Source organism: Chenopodium album, chromosome 8, assembly GCF_948465745.1.
Source record: "Chenopodium album chromosome 8, dcCheAlbu1.1, whole genome shotgun sequence".
NCBI classification, from domain to species: Eukaryota; Viridiplantae; Streptophyta; class Magnoliopsida; order Caryophyllales; family Amaranthaceae; genus Chenopodium; species Chenopodium album.
In genome coordinates, this window is record NC_137841.1 from 74,071,458 (window position 1) to 74,092,855 (window position 21,398).

The 21,398-nt window shown below is 37.2% G+C and overlaps 5 protein-coding genes across 9 annotated transcripts in view; all 5 read left to right on the forward strand.

Moving 5' to 3' along the window:
* The first annotated feature begins 238 nt into the window (after positions 1–238).
* Positions 239–3,561, forward strand: LOC145556647 (UDP-glycosyltransferase 76B1-like). The gene is made up of 2 exons (XM_081618298.1): positions 239–777; positions 2,493–3,561. Exons 1-2 carry the CDS (start codon positions 324–326, stop codon positions 3,368–3,370), a joined length of 1,332 nt encoding a protein of 443 aa, XP_081474424.1. The 5' UTR covers positions 239–323; the 3' UTR covers positions 3,371–3,561.
* Positions 3,562–4,568: 1,007 nt separating this feature from the next.
* LOC145556649 (UDP-glycosyltransferase 76B1-like) lies at positions 4,569–6,406 on the forward strand. The gene is made up of 2 exons (XM_081618300.1): positions 4,569–5,061; positions 5,449–6,406. The coding sequence occupies exons 1-2, from the start codon at positions 4,569–4,571 to the stop codon at positions 6,339–6,341; spliced, it is 1,386 nt and encodes a 461-aa protein (XP_081474426.1). The 3' UTR covers positions 6,342–6,406.
* A 720-nt stretch (positions 6,407–7,126) lies between these two features.
* Positions 7,127–9,761, forward strand: LOC145642380 (UDP-glycosyltransferase 76C2-like). Its single transcript, XM_081693541.1, has 2 exons — positions 7,127–7,751; positions 8,598–9,761. Exons 1-2 carry the CDS (start codon positions 7,250–7,252, stop codon positions 9,464–9,466), a joined length of 1,371 nt encoding a protein of 456 aa, XP_081549667.1. The 5' UTR covers positions 7,127–7,249; the 3' UTR covers positions 9,467–9,761.
* A 501-nt stretch (positions 9,762–10,262) lies between these two features.
* LOC145556648 (UDP-glycosyltransferase 76F1-like) lies at positions 10,263–12,561 on the forward strand. The gene is made up of 2 exons (XM_081618299.1): positions 10,263–10,799; positions 11,558–12,561. Exons 1-2 carry the CDS (start codon positions 10,298–10,300, stop codon positions 12,418–12,420), a joined length of 1,365 nt encoding a protein of 454 aa, XP_081474425.1. The 5' UTR covers positions 10,263–10,297; the 3' UTR covers positions 12,421–12,561.
* Positions 12,562–16,109: 3,548 nt separating this feature from the next.
* LOC145642381 (putative splicing factor 3A subunit 1) overlaps positions 16,110–21,398 on the forward strand; it is a 6,017-nt gene continuing 728 nt past the window's right edge. For all 5 annotated transcript variants that reach the window (XM_081693542.1, XM_081693543.1, XM_081693546.1 and 2 more), the window contains exons 1-3: positions 16,110–16,301; positions 17,183–19,459; positions 20,865–21,398. The exon at positions 20,865–21,398 is cut by the window's right edge. In XM_081693542.1, the coding sequence (XP_081549668.1) occupies positions 17,303–19,459; positions 20,865–21,131 (2,424 nt within the window). In that variant the 5' untranslated portion in view covers positions 16,110–16,301; positions 17,183–17,302 and the 3' untranslated portion in view covers positions 21,132–21,398. The remainder of the gene's footprint in view (positions 16,302–17,182; positions 19,460–20,864) is intronic.

Below are 21,398 nucleotides of genomic sequence, written 5' to 3' on the forward strand. Positions count from 1 at the left end.
TCTCAGTCTGTGGGAAAACATGTTAGAAGTCAAAGCAATTACGCAGCTTGACATTGCAAAATTAACATCTTTATATCTAATTTACAGTGTACCATCAATTTCATTTGCAAACTCTAGATTTCTCAGCAAGTGTTATAATCACTGCTTTCAATGTTCTAAAAAAATAACTCTGGTCCACCTTCAGAAACAGGGAAGCTGTGGTCCAGGACTCCAGGGATAGATACTGATGTCTGATGCAAGCTTTTCTTAAATGAGAGGGCGGTAACACTGTCCAGTATCCCTCAACCTAGAATCTAGCTAGGCTGCCTGTAGTGCAACAACAGATGGATAGACGAAGATTGGTGTTCTTCCCTTTGCCATTGCAAGGCCACCAGACTCCGATGCTTCAACTTGCAAGCATCCTATGTTCTAAAGGATTCCTCATTTCAATCATCCATACCAACTTCAACTCTCCTAATCCTGCTAACTACCCCAATTTTACCTTCCACTGCATCCCTGATAACTTGTCAGAAAGTGAAGCTTCTACTGAAGATCTTACACTGCTTCTGCATAACCTTAATACAAACTGTGTGGCGACTTTTGAGGCTATTCTATCACAACTAATGATAAAACATGATGTTGCTTGCTTAATAACAGATATTATATGGTATTTCACGCAAGCTGTTGCTGATAGCTTTGACCTTCCAAGGATTGTGTTGCGTACTAATAATCCGTCTTCTTTCATGGCTTTCACTTACTTGCCACTTTTTAGAGAAAAGGGTTACCTATCTGCCCAAGGTATGTTCTAAAACTTGTTTTTTTAGCTGTCTTTTTTACCTTGCCTAATAGTGTTATCTTCTGTAAAACATTTGAAGTCTACCTAGAAGCTTCCATAGGGATAAGATTTGAGAAGAACCTGAGTGAGAGAGTTTCTGAGTGCTTGCACATTGTTGTGGCCCCAACCTTTGCGGCACCAGTCTCTGTTCTTTTTCTTTCCTCCCCCCTCATTTTACACAAACGCTGTCCCTGTTGATTAACAATGGTGCCCCAAGGTCACCCCACTTTTTCTCCTGCTTTATACTTGTACCTTACCATATATTCTCCTACCCAATTATATTCTGTATTACATCTATATTTCTTAAAATCAATATATATTAAAATAATTTATACAATATAAGTAAGAGACAAATGTTTGTTTCAAATAAAAAAAAAAAGTAAGAGACAAATGTTGAATGTAATTCATTAAAGATGAAAAGATGGGCTATGGTGTTTTCTGTACCTAGTGATACTGCATTACATCAAAATGAGCTTGCATTGTGTTTTATGTACTTATATTGGTATCAATTTATACACCCTAAAACTAAACTTCTAATTTTGGACTACTTCCTTTGTTTTTAAATAATTGATATTTTGCCTTTTGATGTCTAACTTTGACGTTATATACCTCTTAAATCAATGGAAATAATAAAAAACGATGTTAGATTTGTACTGTCGAGTTTACAGTAGCTTCATTTTATTATTTCTGTCAAAAAAAATTGAAAGAAATCTACTGTCAATGTTCAAGTGTTCAACCTTGGAAATCACTTATATAGAAGTTGGGTGGGTGCTAAATAATTTCCCAACACTTATTCATCCATCACCTACCAAGTATGTGCTGGTCAAGTGCTCAAGTCTGATATCTACTAATTTAATCCTTAATTGGTTAGTAACTTTGAATTTGTGCTGCTCAGTGCTTTGACACATAAACATGCATGACACTCTCTATGCATAAAATTTGAGCTTTTCTTGATTTTTATGATGTCTATATTTCAATGGTTATATCGAATTACTGTTAGAATCTATTGAAATTAACTGTATTCTTGCTGGATTTTGTAGATGTGTTTCTTTTATCCCCATTAAATTAGATGAGCCCCTGGTTTGCATGTTTAGATTAGTTATGACTTAAGATGTGATACTTTAGTTTGTTACCAGTCCATCATATCATATCATCGGAATAGTGAAGGAGACATCAAGATAAGCAAGTTATTTTCTTGGGACAGTTTGGGTCGTATTTAAACAATGAATCAATAAGTCTGGTTTCTATTCAACTCTGGACAGGTCATATACAGGTATTTGATGGTTAAAAATAAATGATTATTAATCTTATTCATTTTTGAATCAAGACTAGCCTATCTTGTTTTGGGTACAATTCAGGTTTGGGTCGATTTTGCTGTATGTATATAAAAAAGAAAAGAAAACGTTGTACAAACTTCATGATCGACATTAGGTGAATTGGTCCCTTCAATTACTATAGATTTCTAGTTTGGTCCCAACTCTCTCATTCAACTGTACTGATTTTAACCTTCATTAGTATTAGATTGTTACTTGTCAACTACATTAGTTCTTGGTTGATCCGGTATTGCACGTTGTATTCAGTTATCTATCCTTTTAGTACACTGTAAACCTATCCAATGAAAAAAAATTATTAGATTGTTTCATCTGTTACATGTTTCTTAATTTGCATGCTGTCACAGGCACTCAGCTAGAAGAACCAGTACAGGAACTTCCACCTCTGAAGAAGAAAGATATTCCTAGGATTTACACTCGATTTCCAGAGCTAAACGACGAAGTAACACATAAGTTGATGGAAACAACCAAGGCTGCAAGAGGACTTGTGTTTAACTCTTTTGAAGAACTCGAGGGTTCTTCATTGACATTGGTTCGTCAACACTTTCAAATACCAGTTTTTGCAATAGGGCCATTTCAGAAACAGGTTAAGGCTTCTTTTAGTAGCCTATTGGTGGAGGACCGGAGTTGTATTCCTTGGCTAAGTGCTCAACCACCAAAGTCTGTGCTATATGTTAGCTTTGGTAGCATAGCTGCTATTGATGAGACTCAATTTCATGAAATTGCATGGGGGCTGGCCCATAGCAAGCAGCCGTTTTTATGGGTCATTAGACCTGGATTGGTCCGGGGATCAAATGGGCTAGCTCCATTACCAAATGGGTTCTTGGAGATAGTCATGGGCCGGAGCAGGATAGTTGGATGGGCCCCACAAGAAGAAGTGTTGGCACATCCTGCTGTAGGCGGGTTTTGGACTCATTGTGGATGGAACTCGATTTTAGAAAGCATATGCCAAGGAGTGCCTATGATCTGCCTGCCTTTCTTCGGTGATCAGATGAATAATGCAAGGTATGTAACCGACGTTTGGAGGGTTGGATTGCGGTTTGAGAAGGGGTTAAAACGAGAAGATATAGAGAAGGGAATCAGAAGCCTAATGGTGGAGAAAGAAGGCAGAGAGATGACACAGAGGGTTGTAGTTTTACAAGAGAAAGCAAGTCTTTGCATTAAGAAAGGCGGATCATCTTACCAATCCTTGGAGAGTTTAGTTGCTCATATTTTGTCATTTTGAATGAGATAATCATCATTCCTATGTTTCAAGAGCTTTAGTTACACTTTTTATTGGTCTATCAATTCAACATTCAGTCATTCATCATCTTCTGAGTAAGTGTAGCAACTAGTCTTTCATTCTTTAACTCAAAACAAGTTATTGTAATTGTTTAATAGTGTGGCAACTACTAGACGGTAATAATGGTAATGGATTTCAAACTCAAATATGTGCTTATTTTTAGTTTTCAAATAAAAAAACTCGTACCAATGTCCTGAAAAATAGGTGATGGAAGTGTCATCCTCTCTTTTTATTATCATACAATACATTACAAATTTAGATGTGATTTCAAACAATAACAAAAAATTATGAAGAAAAACATACTTTATTTGGAGATGATCAAGTATTAGTTATGAGTTTATGACCAATATCATATACAAATGAAAATTGAGACTTTCCCTCCTAAATTGTTCCAAAATACAACAAACAATATAGAGACATTTATAAATAATAATAATAATAAAAAAATACTATATATAATTGAAGATGATCAAGTAACGCCAATATCATATACGAATGATTGAAATAGAACTTCCCTCCTAAACTGTAATAGAATATAACATTACTCTTTTTTTTATTTTAAAGTGCAATACTTTGATATTTTTGCAATACAAGTATTCGATTAGTGGCTTTGATAACAAACAACTTTATCATACTGTTGCTATATTAGTTACAATGTATATTTGCATTATATCAACATTAAGTTATGTGTTGGCAAACGTGTCCAATGAAATGTTGTTGTGAGGGTATTTGCTAATGCCAACCAAATGGGGCGCTAGATGTTTTAGCCATTTACAAGTCCGATACCAATTGCAATTTCACTACATAATAGAAGTATAGAACTATAGAAGACCCAAACAGAATGTGCCAGTCAACATGCTACAAGGCCAAAACGACAATAGGATCAAATAACAAGGATAATATATTTATTCAACAAAAACTTATCTTATTGAAAGTAGTTGCAAATTTCAATTATTGTACGGAAGCATAACCTGCATATTCTTTCATACCATGAACCAAGACAAACTTTGTTTGAAAAACCAAAAAACAAATCAAGACTAACAAAAGTTATTTAGAGCTTGTTTCAAAAAAAAAGTTGTTTAGAGCTTTAATTAGGCAGTCAAAGAAAAGCTGCAATCAACGAGAAACAGCATCAAGTACAATGGAGAAGCAAAACAGCAAGCTGGGTTGCAGAGTAATACTGCTTCCCCATCCATATGTAGGCCACACAACTCCAATGTTCAATTTAGGAAATGCGCTTTATTCTAAAGGATTTTCCATCGATATCATCCAAACTCGTCTCAACTCTTATGAACAAACTGCATTTCCCAACTTCACCTTCCACTACATGGAAGGAGGGCAGTGGAGTCTTGAAACGCTGGCTTCCTCATTTGATCCTTGGGAGACAGTAACTTTACTGAATAAGAGCTTTTCATCGCCTTTTCGAGAATCCTTAGCCCAGGTCTTGGAGGCTGCTACCAAGGACCCAGAGCCAGTTGCCTGTCTGATATCAGACCCAATCTGGGATTTCGCAGGAACAGTTGCTGATGAATTTTACCTTCCAAGACTTGCTGTAAGAACTGGTGGCTTACTTGCTTTTGCTCTGTATGAATCACTGCCACTTCTACGGCAAAAAGGCTACTTCTCCCTCCAAGGTATGTATATTTCCTACAATCCTAGCTTGTCAGCTTGAATAACTTCTTTATCCAAATCCAGAACAAAGTCGTCCTGTATACAAAGAAAGACCAAGTGTCAGCAAAACCTAAGATCTGGTAGTTTTTTTAACAAACCGGCTGTCATTGTAGAACCATAACTCTCCAAAGGCTGGGTTTAGATGACGATGGTTTTGTTCGAATTACCATGGTTCATGCAGATATTTAGCCATACATACATATGTACGAGCACACACAAAAGTTTTGGTGATCTTAATCAATTCTAATTAATATGAGGTGTTGCAAGAAAGGAAATGTTAATGAGCATATATATTCTGTACACATGACTTTATGTTTTTCTTCATTCCTTTAACTGCCTCTATCTTTCAGAGGGTGAAAAAGAAGCAGCTGTGTTGGAGTTTCCACCCCTCAAAGTGAAAGACCTACCATCAGATGCAAATCATGATGCAATTGCTGCTGTGGTTAAAGAAGCCAAGAGTTATCATCTGGGATTTATTTGTAATACATTCAAGGAGCTAGAAGGGTCTTTATTAGACCAATTTGGCAGAAGTGCTGCCGGTATTCCCGTCTTTCCAGTAGGCCCACTGCACATATACCCCTCAACTTGTATGGGTGAAAAACACAATGAAGACCATATCTCCATCACCTGGCTAAACACACAGGCACCAAATTCTGTATTATATGTGTGTTTTGGGACTATTGCAGCTATAAGCAAGGATCAGTTAGAAGAGATAGCTTGGGGGCTTGCCAACAGCAAACAGCCGTTCTTGTGGGTGGTCCGACCCAGGATGATTAATGGCTCAGACACGGATGATGACATATTACCTGAAAATTTTCTCGAGGCTGTGAGTGGGAGAGGCTATATTGTGACCTGGGCACCACAGCTAGAGGTTTTGGCCCATCCAAGTGTTGGAGGATTTTGGACTCACTGTGGTTGGAATTCAACTATTGAGAGCATTTCCAAAGGAGTACCCATGATTTGCTTTCCATTTTTTGGGGATCAGAAGATGAATACTAGACATGTCAGTGATATCTTGAGGATCGGGTTGTATTTGGAGAAAGGGCTAGAGAGACAGGATATAGAGAGCGCGATCAGAAGACTGATGTTGGAAAAAGAAGGCAACGAGATGAGAGAAAGGATAACAGCTTTGAAAGAGAAAGCACATAGTTGTCTCATGGAAGGAGGGTCTTCATGTGAAGCTTTGGATCAGTTAACTAATCACATTATATCATTTCGTGGTACTGAAAGACCAAGGATATGAAATCAAGTAATACCATAGAAACAATTGAGTCACAAAGTATTACTTTTACTATACAAGGTGAATAACAGAGGCCTCTATCTTATTCAAACTCTTTTTTTTACTATTATTATTCTTGGATGTATTTAGACATTTATGGCTGTAACTTGGACTAATTTTTTCTCAGTTAGAAGTAAACTCGATTGTGATGCTGATAAAAAAATTACCACCCCTCTTTAAAAAAAAAATAAAAATAAAAAATCAATTTTAATTCCCTTTCCTCTCTTCCCCTTCTGCTCTATTTTCTCCACCATTGCTATCCAAACACATCGTTAGGCTTGTGTTCAATAAGAAATAAGAGGAAAACTGATAGATTAGGAAAAAAGAGGGAACAAGAAAGCCCTTCCCTTCCCCCCAAATCAAATCCAAACAAGAAATAATCAGCCCCCTCACTCTTCGTCTCTTCCAGCAATTTAAGATTCCCTCATCCACCCCCCCCCCCCCTCCCCCCAATCTCACACTCCAAACAAAAAATAATCATCCCCGTCTCACTCTTCGTCTCTGCCGGCATTTAAGAATACCTCGTCCACATACTAAAAAAATTTACATAAAGCACATGTACAAGAGCTTTGAATCTCCAATGCATCATGGGACCAGTGCATGGTATGGGGGAAGCTGAAAAAATATCAATGAAACAGTTGTCCATGCATAATCACATGTTTTATTAGTGCTACAACGCATGCATGTACTCTTCTGCTTTTGGCTGCTTTCAATGTAATTCCAACAGACAAAGTTCTAAGACAAAAACCGACGGTGCTACCAAAGTTTCGGATTCTGCATCTTCTATAAATCCCCTACAAAGTAGTAAGCATTTCTGGGCAAACCCAAACCTGTACTGCTACACAACATATTACAAAGAAGCCTTTGACCTAATGTCCCAAATGTTAGCCAAAGTTCCTAAAGAGGGAACGAAACAGCAAAGAAAGATAAGATTAGTCCTATTCCCTCTACCCTTGCAAGGCCATGTTACACCAATGTTCCATCTAGCCACTCTTCTTCACTCAAAAGGTTTCTCAATCACTATAACCCAAACAAAATATAAATCTCTTGATCCTACCCTATTCCCGCACTTCGCCTTCCACCTCCTGGATGATGGCTTGCCTGATAATGCCACATTCGGACCAAATAATCACAGCACGATCCTAGCCACCTTAAACACAAACTGCTCAGAACCGTTCAGAAATTGCTTAACCCAGATTTTGAGCAAGGAGCCCATCGCTTGCCTTATTACAGATCCTATGTGGTCATTCACAAAGTCTGTTGCCAGTAGCCTTAGTCTTCCCAGGATCGTCCTGAGGTGTGCTAGCATGTCTACCTTTTACGTTTATCATTCCCTGCCATTTCTACGAGAAAAGGGCTACTACCCTCTCCAAGGTACTAACCTCAACATCTTTGCTTTGGCAATATTTGAGTTAACATTATAATAGTACACAATTATTTTTCACTCACATATAAGTACATAACCCATACCAACATAATCTTTATATAAACATTATACTAATACATATTTGTTAAGGAATCATCAAGGATATGATGAAAAAGTTTAACTAGTACTAATTCGATAGCTTGTCTAATTTTTGGGGACGATAGAGAAAAGTGGTCATAACTGAAGGAGAAAAGTGTAAATTTGTTTAATACAAGGATCTTAAACAATTATTGTACTGGATTTTTCTTCAACTTATTGATAAACAGAAAAATACAGAGAATTGGTACAAATTTTACCTCATATGTGAGGTAAACATCATGGTTCAACATCAAGGGTTAGAAAGAAGAATTCAACAATCATATACTCTATACCATGTACTTCACTCCAATGAAAAACAGGACACAAGCCAAGCTAAAATAACTATAGGCGTTCAAAATAATCATCAAAGAAACAAAAAATGGCAGTAAGCACCTGTCTAACACGTGTCAACACTATAACATATTTATCATAGCAACAACTCGGGCAACACCTTGGCCACACTTGTAAGTGTATTTTACTAAATGTAACTTGCTCACGGGCCACACACTACTGACACTAGTACATGTATAATTTCTTGGTATCTTAAGATTTAACATGTTATTAACAGGCCTCGTACACACTATTATATGCAGTTTTGAATTTCATTGCATTAACAACTAGCAAATTCTAATTTTCTGTTCTTTATGGCATTTCTTTCCATTCAAATTTTGATCACTCATCTACGTCTATCTCTCACATAAAAACATATGTTTCAGAGACTAAATCTGATGAGCCAGTACCAGAGCTCCCACCACTCAAAGTCAAAGACCTACCTCCAGAAGCAAAACATAACCTCTTGGTTGATATAATTACAGAAATGGAGAATTCACAGGGTATCATCTGCAACACTTTTGAGGAACTTGAAGATTTTTATATAGCAAGAGTAAACCAAGTCCTTCCCATCCCCATCTTTGCACTAGGTCCAATACACAAAAACTCACCAAGTTCTCAGGCTAGCATTTGGACGCAAGATCATACATCCATTTCATGGCTAGATACACAAGCCCCCAAGTCAGTGCTCTATGTTAGTTTCGGGAGCATGGTACAAGTGAGCAAAGCTGATTTTGTAGAGATAGCCTGCGGATTAGCCAACAGCAAGCAGCCGTTCCTATGGGTGGTTCGCCATGGCTCAATTGAAGGATCAGATGAAACTGATCCACTCCCCTTGCCAGAGGGTTACTCAGACACACTAGATCAAAGGGGGAATATTGTCAACTGGGCACCTCAACAAGAAGTTTTAGCCCACCCTGCAGTAGGAGGTTTCTGGACTCATTGTGGATGGAACTCTATTATGGAGAGCATTAGTGAAGGTGTACCAATGCTTTGCCTACCTTTCTTTGCTGATCAGAATATAAACACGAGGCACGTAAGCGACCATTGGAGAATTGGAATGGAGCTGGACAAGGGGGTCAAAAGAGGTGAAATACAGAGAGCAATCAGAAAACTGATGGTGGAAGAAGAAGGTGAAGCAATGAGAAATAGAATCACAGCTTTGAAAGAAAAGGCAACTCTTTCTGTCATGGAAGGTGGCTCCTCATACAAATCCTTGGAGAATCTCACTAATTATCTCTTGTCTTCACTTTAAGTTGCTCTGTACTTTTATTTTAATTCCGCGAAAATTGGCCTATAAAGAATTCACTACAATCCACCCCCTCTTTCATCTCAAATATCAAAGGTCCAAATCCAAATGGGAACAAGAGATTGGAATCGTCTATTTTGACAGACTGTAGACTGTAGACGGTAGACTGTAGACCAGACTTGTTCTAATACGGAGCAAAATTTCCATGCTTGATCCGGTAATGAACCGGTTTTGAGATTTTTAACTTCTTTATAAAAATAAAAATAAAAAAAAATAAAAACATTTTTTTTTATCCACACAATTGTTATTTCATATTATCTTTTTCATATTACCTTAATCACTATAGAAAGGTCAATATTGAATAAAACATGTCCTTTAACAGTTTAACATAGTCACTAAAAAGAAGTATAATTACATAGTTTTTAACACAAATCTTCACTGCAGTTATTATTCTTTAGAGGATCACTAAATCAACATTAAGTGTTGTAAAAAAAAAATATTTGAAGCAAATAAAGAAAGAGAAATAAATAGCCATATATAAAAAAAATAAAAATAAAAAAAAAGTACGTAGTAAAATGATTAAATGATTAAAGGGATGAAGAGAGAAAAGGAAAAATAAAATGTCAAAATATGAATAAACGTTTTTGAAACGGATAAGCATGATTTTTCAACCATATGCCAAAAAAAAAAAGCATGATTTTTCAACCCATTCTACGTAGTAAAAACAAAATAAGGTTGAGTAGATGACAGCAACCAATATAAAATGACTCAACATAATATTTCACACGCCTAACTCAAAAGAAAAGCAAAAATCTAAAAAATCAATCATAAGCTTCAATGGAAGGGATAATGAAGCAGAGCAAGTTGGGTTGTAGATTACTACTGTTTCCTACACCATTTCAGGGTCATCAATATCCTATGTTACATCTAGCAACCCTCCTACACTCCAAAGGCTTCTCCATCACCATTATCCAGACTCCTTATAATCCTATAAATCCTACTTATTTCCCACACTTGACCTTCCGCTCCTTTTACAACAGCATGCTTGAGTCATATTCTAAAATCCCTCCGTCTGACCCTTCCACAATCTTATCTGTCATGGATGATTGCTCGGAACCTTTCCAGGATTGCTTGTCTCAAATTTTGCAAGAGACTAGTGCTGCTACAGACAAAGAGCCTATTGCTGCCTTAATAACAGATCCTGTGTGGAAATTTGCTGGGTCTGTTGCTGCTAGCTTTAACCTACCTAGGATGGTGCTGAGGACTGGTAGCATGTCGTCTTTACTCGTTTTCAGTTCCCTGCCTTGTTTACGAGAAAAAGGCTATTTCCCTCCCCAAGGTAACTTCAAAACTTGATTTCTTTTGCCTAGAATATTGTCCAGTCAAAAAGACAAACTTGGTGGGATTTATCTAGGAAATACGGTAAAAAGAGCATTTTGCCACACACCTGAATTTATACTCAATTTATTGATGTACTCCAAAAGGTTAACACTTGAATTAGACACAAAATCTATAGTAAAATCAAAGGTGGCGCGTGTGAGTTACCTGCCCCTACACATTTCATGCGTCGTGTACTCATGTATACGGCTACATGAAGATGCCTAAGGCATGTTACACACTTTATTATGGTGTTATTTTATATACTGATATAGACCAAAGTCTTTGAAGATATATGTATAACAGCGCACACACACACAAAATGTCTTATACAGAATCACTACTAGCTCCATATTTAAATAATTTCTTAGGAGTCATAGAGTCAGTGTTCAGCAGCAAATGAGTAGTAAGCAGATGATGTCCTGATTTTGAATACAAATGTTATGTCTACATAAATGCAGGACGGAATTAAAGAAAACCCAAATTCCCAATAGGATTTGTGCAATTAAAATCAACGGAAATCAAAAACATGAATCAAAAGTGTTAAGAAAGACAACCTTCAAGTTTATAGGCAGATATTAGCATAGCTGCTTTACAACCCATTAAGATACTGTATGTGTTGAAGTTGTTTTACACCTTTACTTGAGGTTATTAAAACTTTGGGTCTTTATATTTCTGCAAAAATCCTTGACCCCTCTCTTTTTCTCTCCCACATTTCAGATCATAAACTAAACGAACCACTGCCAGAGCTTCCTCCTTTGAAAGCCAGGGATCTTCCTTTAGAATGGCTACATAATGAAAGACTTGAAGCTCTAGTCCAAGAAACCAAGATTTCCCAAGGTGTTATAGGCAATACCTTTGAGGAACTGGAAGATTATTCGATAGCTCGAGTTCACCAAATCCTTTCCATTCCCATCTTTCCTATAGGCCCCTTACACAAACACTCACCAACTTATGATACCAACTATTGGGCACAAGACCAAACCTCCATCGGTTGGCTGAATAAGCAAGCACCCAAGTCTGTACTGTATGTGAGTTTTGGGAGTGTTGCAGCTATGAGTAAAACTGAATTTCTTGAGCTAGCCTGGGGACTGCTTGACAGCATGGTGCCTTTCCTATGGGTGGTTCGCCCCGGATTGATCCAAGGTTCAGAAGCCAACAATGACTCATTGCCAGAAGGCTACCTTGAAATGGTAGGTGAGAGAGGGCATGTTGTCAAATGGGCACCTCAATTAGAGGTTTTATCCCACCCATCTGTTGGAGGGTTTTGGACTCACAATGGATGGAACTCAACTTTAGAGAGTATTTGTGAAGGAGTGCCAATGCTTTGCCAGCCTATCTTAAGTGACCAAAATATGAACGCGAGGCATGTTAGTGATGGTTGGAGGATAGGATTGAAGTTGGAAAAGGGGCTAAAAAGAGAAGAAATAGCAAGGTCAATAAGAAAACTAATGCTGGAAGAAGGGGAAGAGATGAGGAACAGAATCACAGCTTTACAGCAGAAGGCAACTCTTTGTGTCAAGGAAGGCGGTTCTTCATATATATCTTTAGAGAGGCTTACCAGCTATCTGCTATCATTTTGATTCACTTATTTATCATCATTGAATGTTGCTATTACTAAATAAACTGAGAAGAGTTTTTCTTTTAATCTTTTGTAGCCCAAAATTTGACATAATAAGCAAAAGACCAATGGAGCAGTTGCTCCATAGATCCCTTGTTGCGGACATTACATGCATGACACCTTCTTGATATGGTTGTTTTCCAATAATATTCAGATAGGCATATTTTCAAGGCAATATGATACATACCTTATACAACACAAAAAAAGACAATGCTACCAAGATTTCACTTTTCCCTAATTTGGCCCTGCTAAGAAAGAAAGGCATGATCCTATATAAAACTCATTACAGAGAACTAGAGAAGCCTTTAACTAGTGTCTAAAATGTCAAACAAATTTCTGAGAGAGAGAACTCCAGAGAAGCAGCAAAGTAAGATGAGGGTAAGGGTGCTCCTAACCAAGCAACTATTCTTCACACAAAACGCTACTCAGCACCGTCATCCAAACAAGCTACAAATCTCAACTCTATCCATTTCCCATGTTTCTCCTTTCACTTTCAAATGATGGTTCCCTAATAATGTCATATCTGCACCAAGAAAGCAGTCTTAAACTCTTAATTGCCCTTAACACAATCTATATAGAACCACTGCTTATCCTAGATTTTGAGCAAGGTTGTGATCATCCCAACACATCTTCGCAATCAAGGTTGCTACTTACTATCACTTCAACATCTTCGCTTCTCTGAATTTGCTTACAAGACTCTAAATCAATTCTAACATCCTGAATTTTTTCTATCAATTTGAAACTAAGTATAATAGTACAGAGTGGATTTCAGTAATCAGCACAAATTATGATTTCAGTAATCAATTTTTAATAATTAGATGATAATTAGAAACTCATAAGTTAATAAGCATAACAAAACATAATGTAATTACAGGATGAATTTTCTTCAAAAAAAAAAAAATACAGGATGAATAACAGCTAATAATCAATGTTCTGCATGCCACTTTTAGAGAGGCAAATCCAATTATCAATCAAATAAACATTAAGAGAGTGAATTTTGAGCAAACATAAACAATGAATTTAAGAATTAAACCAATATTTGAGTGGAAATGAAACTAACCAAAACAATCTATGAAAGCCTTGACATAATTTTACTCCAGAAGTCTCGTTCCGCCCGATAAGAGCACCACCACCGCGCCACCGTGGGAGGAGGAGACGCCGTTTCAAGGTGATAGAAGTAGAACGTCGAAGAAGGAGGATGTGGGTTGGACCGTTGGATCGGCGGCGTTTGGAGCACCACCATTATCGGAGGAATGCCGCCGGCGAGTTTCCTGGCGACGGGGTCGACTGGTGGGACATGTAACATTGTTTTTAACCACTTAATTTTAATCTTTTAAAGTTAAAATAAGTTCACCCGTAAAATTATAATAGAAAAATCAGTAAAAATAATTTCATTTCAACAAAAATAATTTAAATTCAGAAAAATTAATTTAAGTTCAGCAAATATAATTTTGTTTTGTTTTTTTCTCAAAAGAATAATAATTTTGTTTCACTAAAAATAATTATAAAGGTGAAGTGAACGGGTCTAATTTGGTAATCTTTGTCACAAAAAAAAAAAAAAAGTAAATAAATAAATGGTAATCACTCAAAAGTTATGCCCCTAAAGTTCCAAACTTCTTCGGTTTTTAAGTTGTGTGCTTGTGTCCATGTCTTTTCAATTGGTTTTTTATTAACAATAACCTTTGACGTTAATAGTGACTTTTTTTTTATTATTTTATATTCTAATGTTTTAAATTTTTTTTAAGTATTGTCAAATTAATAACGAACGCGATACTGTCAAATTAATAACGAACGCCACGACACCATTGTTGATAAAATAACTTAACTTTCGTTAATGGATATCAGGATTAAATTATATCACACAGTCAAAATAAAGACACCATTGCAAACCAAACGAACCCTTATTACTGTGGATACATGATCAAAGTATTTTTTTCATTAACTAAGTGCAATACTCCACGGTAATAAGGGTTCGTTTGGTTAGCAAACTGGTATATGGTTGGAATCAGAAGTGAAACCATAGTGGTATGGGTTTGGAATTTGATTCTTAATACCATATGTTTGGTATGATTATGAAATGCTGTTATTTTCAACACACGTGATACTTATAAGGGGGTATTTGGTTCAAGCATATTAGGTATAAGGTATGTGTTTAGAATGACCAAAACCCATACTTTATGTTTGTTTCCATAAATTTCATTTTTCAAACTCATACCTCAAACTCCCAAGGTATGAGTTTTTGAAACCCAAGGGGAGAGGTGGGTATGGCTCATACCCATATCTTTAGGTTTAACATGAAAAACTATCATTTCTAGATAAAAACCAAACATATGAAATCAAGTATCAAGTTCCAACCTCATACCATCCAGGTTTCATTCCTCATTCCAAACTCATACCATTGTTTGAACCAAACGCCACCCAAGTATGGGAATGAGCCAAACTCACTCCCCCCCTAGGTTTCTAAACCTTATACTTTAGGGGTTTGAAACTCTTAAAATCATAAAACAAACATAAGATAAGGGTTTTAATCATTTTAAACCTATACCTTATAGCTAAATTATGCGAACCAAACACCCCTAATAGATTTATGTAGAGGTTTGGGAGTTTTAAAAAAGAAGAGGCTTGAATTTCCTTTCAAATGTTTTGCAAGTTCATAAGTGTTTTAGTTAGGCGCACTTTTGTTATGAAGAATTTAATGAATTATTATACATAACATATCTAATACATACGAAGTAAATTTTTGAATATGCTTATTTATTGTGATAGTAACAGGTTTGTTGGGTGACGGGTTCGTATGATTATGATGTTACCTAAAATATTATTCCAACTCTTATTTAAATATCTTTTAAATGAATTATTATTAGATTTTGCTTAAAAAATAAAAATGAAATTGATTCATATATGAAAATACTTTTCAATGACCATTTAATATAGATTATGACAATATAATTTATGTATATCCCCTCATAGGTATGTTTTACCAAATTTTATTTGTTAGATATAATTAATTTAAAAAAAAAAAAATTAACCTGTTTGGCAAAAGTAGCGATAGCGGGTAGCTGTTCGAGTAGCGGGTAGCTGTTAGGTAGCGAGTAACGGTCAATTAGTAGTGGGTAGAGGTTAGCTGTCAAAGTAACGATTGGTAGTATAAGTGTTTGGCAAAAGTAGCGGTTGCAATACCAAAATATATGAAAATTCATATAAATATTGTTTTAAAAGTAATAAAATTTTGTCAAACGCTACCCGCTACTTTAAACACTACTATTGTTAACGTTTGAGTAAAGTTACCTAAACGCTACCTCTATCGCTAACCGCGACTAGAATCGTTATCTTGCCAATACTTTAAACGCTAGTACGGATAACAATTTTTAACGTTTAAGAAAAGCTATCTAAACGCTACCTCTATCGTTAACCGCTACTAGAATCGTTATCTTGCCAAACACTCTTAAATTTTTTCTAGTAGTATTTTGACCAGTCAAAACGCTAACCACTACTTCAAACGCTACCACCAAAAGGGCCGGTGACTTACCGAGTTACCGTGCATGACACGGGGCCTAAGCTACTAGAGGGAGTAATACAGAGTATGTAGACATAAAAAATGTTTATACGATGAAGGCGGCAAATAGAAATATTTTTGGATTTACGGATATTTCCCAATAAAAAAAGGGGAATTTTTTTTTTTCTAAGAGCCCTAATCTAGCACTCTCTATCTCATCTATCTTCCAGTTCCTGCGAGTTTGATATCATGCCTTCGAAGAAGACGACATACTTGCAGTAACTCATTCATCAATCCTCTGCTCCTTGTTCCGGCGATATTTTCGATCTCCTCTAAGAGATTATTAGGTATGAATTCCTCTCGTTGTTTTTCTTTACTAATTGTTCGGTTTGATTAGATTCTGAAATATCTAAATCTTTTATTTTTTATTGCCTTATTATTTTGGAATTTCGAGCTTTAGTTTATACTTCTTGCATGTTTCGATTCGCCGAGTTTATTTTATTTCACTTGATTGCATTAATTCGATTTGGGTGGTCGTATTTCTGGATTTTAGGGTTTATGTAATCTTGGGTTTCTTATTTTTTATTTATTTTTTGGATTGAAGCTGTTTACTCTCGACATGTTACTTGCCATCGTTTTAATTTAATTTTATTTTCTGGTTATTGTTTGTCTAATTGTCTTCCGCGAGTGGCTTACTCATGTGTTACAATTATCACCCAATTGCTTAGGAATATGGTTTCTTGGGATTAAATTTAGGTTAAAGGGATAGTGAAGAATCATAGAGATGTGCAACTGTGTAGAATTTGTGATATCTAATTTGTTAATCAATCCCGTGGGCCTTGGGAATTGCGATCTGGAAAAAAAGCGATTGGTTTGAGCTAAGCTAATGTAATGAACACTAGGATGTAAACCTATGAATTGCTTTCTCGCACCCAATATTAAACAGTGATTGAACACTAGGATGCTTTGTGTTAAGGGTGGCTGTAGTTGGAAGAGTCTCTTTGTGAGGTATTATTAGTCTGAGAATGGAAAGAAAAGCAGCAAGGCCGTTCTATATCCTTGGAATATTTGGATATCATAGAAAATGTGTGCCTTCCTGCGTGTACATGTTACTAGAAGTTACCCAATGTTGTTTATATAGTTCTTTTTTTTCTTAAATGTCATTTCTCATATCTTAAAACGAGTAAAAGTGTAAAGTTACTTATTTTATGGGTTATTATTGATGCAGATCCTCAGTGCTGCGGTTTAGCCCTCTGATACTTAGCCTCTAATGCCCTGGAGATTCTGTGGTTTATTGCATCAGTTTGAGTTTTCTGTTACTGTGTGTTGAGAGAAAGGGTGTTGCAATATGATGGGCACATTATCAATATTACCACTTCCAGCTCCTCCAGAAGATGGGGATCTTGGCCCAACCCCACTTGCTCAGTTGCCTCCTGACGATGAGATGAAAGAAGCAGAAGATCACAACAAAGCTAGCAAAGCGAGTTCAGTGGCAACGCATACAAGAACCATTGGAATTATCCACCCCCCACCGGATATTAGAAACATTGTTGATAAGACATCTCAATTCGTGGCAAAGAATGGGCCCGAGTTTGAGAAGAGGATTATCGCCAGTAATGCAGGGAATGTGAAATTTAATTTTCTTAATGCTTCAGATCCTTACCATGCTTATTATCAACATCGGTTGTCGGAGTTCAGAGCACAAAATCAATCTTCAGGTCAACAACCCCTTTCCCAGCCTGGTGATTCGTTGGCCTCGGAGGCTGAGTCTGGTGTCCTTGCCGATGGTGTGGCTGCTGCAGATGAGAAGCCTGATCCTTCTGCGCAATTCAGACCTGTTCGTAAGGTACTTGAGCCTCCAGAAGCTGAACAATATACTGTAAGGCTGCCAGAGGGGATTACAGGGGAGGAATTGGATATTATTAAGCTTACTGCACAATTTGTTGCTCGAAACGGAAAATCCTTTTTGACAGGTCTTACTAGTCGAGAGATGAACAACCCCCAATTCCATTTTTTGAAGCCTACTCATAGCATGTTTATGTTTTTCACTGCCCTTGCTGATGCCTATTCTAAGGTTCTGATGCCTCCAAAAGGCTTGACTGAAAAGCTAAGGAAGAGTATTGCTGACCGGACAACAGTCCTTGAGCGGTGTTTGCATAGGCTTGAATGGGAAAAGTCGCAGGAGCAAGCTAGGCAGAAAGCTGAAGATGAAATTGAGCAAGAAAGAATTCAAATGGCTATGATTGATTGGCATGATTTTGTTGTGGTTGAATCAATTGACTTTGCAGATGATGAAGATGAGGCACTGCCTATGCCAATGACTCTTGAAGAAGTTATAAGGAGAAGCAAGGTTTCAGCGAAGGATGGGGATGAAGAGGAAATTGTTGAGCCAGGAAAGGAGGTAGCGATGGAAATGGATGAGGAAGAGATGCAGCTTCTTCAAGAGGGTATGACAGGTGCTACCCTTGAGGAAAATGGTGAGGAAAAGAAGGATGAGGTTAAGGCTGCTATGGATGAAGATGATCCTCCAATGAGAATTGTGAAGAACTGGAAGCGACCTGAAGAGAGAATCGCTGCTGAAAGAGACCCAACAAAGTATGTGGTTTCTCCAATTACCGGTGAACTGATTACCATAAGTGAGATGTCAGAGCATATGAGGATTTCTCTAATCGATCCGAAATACAAGGAGCAAAAGGAGAGGATGTTTGCCAAGATTCGAGAGACAACCCTTGCTCATGATGATGAAATTTCCAGAAACATTGTGGGACTTGCTCGTACTCGTCCAGATATATTTGGTACTACAGAAGAAGAAGTATCTAATGCCGTCAAAGCGGAGATAGAGAAGAAAAAGGATGAGCAGCCTAAGCAAGTCATATGGGATGGTCATACAGGGAGCATTGGTCGCACTGCAAATCAGGCTATGTCGCAGAGTATGGGTGGTGAGGATCAAAGTGAGACCAGTTACAATGATGGGAGGTCTCTCCCTGGTCCAGCTGCTCCTCCTCCACCGAGACCCGGTGTTCCTATGCTTCGTCCACTTCCTCCCCCAGCTAATCTATCTGTGAACATGCCTCGTGTACCAACCAGCAATATTCAGTATTCTACTCCGACCTCTGGTGGGCTAATGGCACCACCCCCACCTCGTCCTATGTACACTTTAAGCCAAATGGGTCCTCCTCCGCCACCTCCTATGCAAATGCCTCCTGGACAGCAGCATATGATGATGAATCGCCCACCAATGCCTCCAGCTGGGTCCATGAACCAACCTGGTATGCCAGTGCCTCCTGCACCTGGATCTCAATTTACACCGCTTGGTGTTCACAGGCCCTTTACACCTGTTCCACAACATGGTATGCCTGCTCCACCAATGCCTCAAGGAATGCCGCCTCCCCCCCCACCACCTGAGGAAGCTCCTCCTCCACTTCCTGAGGAACCAGAGCCCAAGAGACAGAAGTTGGATGACTCTGCATTGATTCCAGAAGAGCAGTTCCTTGCTCAACATCCGGTACGCTTTATTTTTACCTGTCCAAATTCTGTCTTTGCTTGAAATTAGCCTGTTTGTCTGTCAAATGCTTTGTCTCAAAATCTGCAAATTTATTACTGTCTAAAGCTCTTTCTGTCATAGTATTATGCTTTCTTTGGAGCTGCTTCTCTTATTTTAGTGAGGCTCTATGGCAAGTTTTATATCATATTTCTTTAGTTGGTAATACTGACCTGTGATGTCTTGTTTTAAAGGACAGCTAAATATTTAAGCTGTGTGAACAAGATTTATAAGCATTATTGTAGTTATATACTAGCTACATGAAATTATATTCTATATCAACTTTAATAGCATATATATATATAGAGATTTTGAAGTCGTAGCTAAGTGTTGTTCTTCTAATCTAAGTAAAATAAAAGTGCTCTTTTATTAAAAATCATTAATTTCGGTTTCCTCCACATTCCAAAACCTTTTCTTGTCATGATCAAGGGAAGGGTTGCTAAATTGTTCCCCTTTTTTTTTTTTTAACTCTTTGTGTGTGTGTGTGTTATAGGTAATTTTCCTACATCTTTGTTTAATACGTAGGTGATACATGGTGACATCAAGAATTACAAATAATATTCCAGTGTGATATTGTGAAACTCTTAAGCCCAGTGTGATAATAACTCATTAAGCTGCTTTATGATTTGGATGGATTTGTGTATTGCTGGGTATTCAGTTGTGGCGTATTCTAGGCTTCTGCCAACTATAGTATTCTGGCACATAATAAGAACTTTAAAAGAGGGAATAATTTTAGCCTCAAGCATCATGGCAGTGAATCTGTGTCATTGCTGATATGTCCACTATAGGATATAGGCAGTGAGTAGGCTGCCAGTGTCTGGGTCGCTACAAGTGTAGATATGTGTATAATGTGCTTTTTTTTCTTTTTGTTCTGGGTTAGGTATTGATTATTATATACTTCATTCTTTATAGTGGCAACACTTAGACTTTCATGCTCTGATAACTCACAATTGAACCATTAATATCTTTACTTTAATTAGTAAAAAATTTAAAATGTTGATATTTGAAATCATGCATTGAAACAAATCCAGTGGCATTTTACACTTGACATTTGGTTTTGTATTATTGAGTAATCTTGTCAAAGTGGGCTATTTTAATTTCAAAATTACAAGTGTTGCAATTTTAAAACAATGTAAACCTGATTACTGGTCATAACCTCATTTTGATGTACCTTTTTTCTTTCCATCATCATCTTTAGATGTATGCAATCTAGACCCACTTATTGCTGGGTGTCTTTGTTCTGGGCAGACATAATCAAGCTTCCACCTTCATTAATTAAGAAGCAGAGCATAGTCTGAGCTAAATCCTTAACCCCACCTGAATTACATGAGATGGAGCTAATTGTTGCTTTTGAATGTTTTCTCTTCAGGGACCTGTCAGGATCAACATATCTGTTCCCAATGTTGATGAAGGGAACCTCAAGGGACAAGTTTTGGAAATCGTCATGTCCTTGAATGAAACCGTTGGCAGTCTGAAAGAAAAAGTATCTGGGGAAATTCAACTTCCAGCAAACAAACAGAAATTGAGTGGGAAGGCCGGTTTTCTCAAGGATAATCTCAAACTTGCTTATTACAATATTGGAGATGGAGAGACCTTGACTCTTTCTTTGAGGGAACGTGGTGGCAGGAAGAGATGAACAAATTACCTAGAGAACCCAACGAAAGGCACTTGTTGGAGTACTACTTCCTAAGAATTTTTCTATATAATCCTGTTCGGTCCATGAATATTTCTTTTGAGATGAGATCTTGAATTTTTTGTGCCCATGTATCTTAAGTTAAGCCTTGCAACTTCTTTATTGTTGTTACTAATCTGATTCTATTTGCCTTTGCAGCTCATCAGTTCTGCTCACAAGTAGTCATGTCATGATTCTGATACTAACTTTTCTTCGAGTATAGTTGACCTC

Excerpts from the sequence above, each read along its gene's own strand:
- LOC145556647 (XM_081618298.1), top strand. The coding sequence starts at position 324 with ATGGATAGACGAAGATTGGTGTTCTTCCCTTTGCCATTGCAAGGCCAC. Across the intron at positions 778-2,492 it reads GGGTTACCTATCTGCCCAAG|GCACTCAGCTAGAAGAACCA; the intron begins GTATGTTCTAAA and ends ATGCTGTCACAG.
- LOC145556649 (XM_081618300.1), top strand. The coding sequence starts at position 4,569 with ATGGAGAAGCAAAACAGCAAGCTGGGTTGCAGAGTAATACTGCTTCCC. Across the intron at positions 5,062-5,448 it reads AGGCTACTTCTCCCTCCAAG|AGGGTGAAAAAGAAGCAGCT; the intron begins GTATGTATATTT and ends TCTATCTTTCAG.
- LOC145642380 (XM_081693541.1), top strand. The coding sequence starts at position 7,250 with ATGTCCCAAATGTTAGCCAAAGTTCCTAAAGAGGGAACGAAACAGCAA. Across the intron at positions 7,752-8,597 it reads GGGCTACTACCCTCTCCAAG|AGACTAAATCTGATGAGCCA; the intron begins GTACTAACCTCA and ends CATATGTTTCAG.
- LOC145556648 (XM_081618299.1), top strand. The coding sequence starts at position 10,298 with ATGGAAGGGATAATGAAGCAGAGCAAGTTGGGTTGTAGATTACTACTG. Across the intron at positions 10,800-11,557 it reads AGGCTATTTCCCTCCCCAAG|ATCATAAACTAAACGAACCA; the intron begins GTAACTTCAAAA and ends CCCACATTTCAG.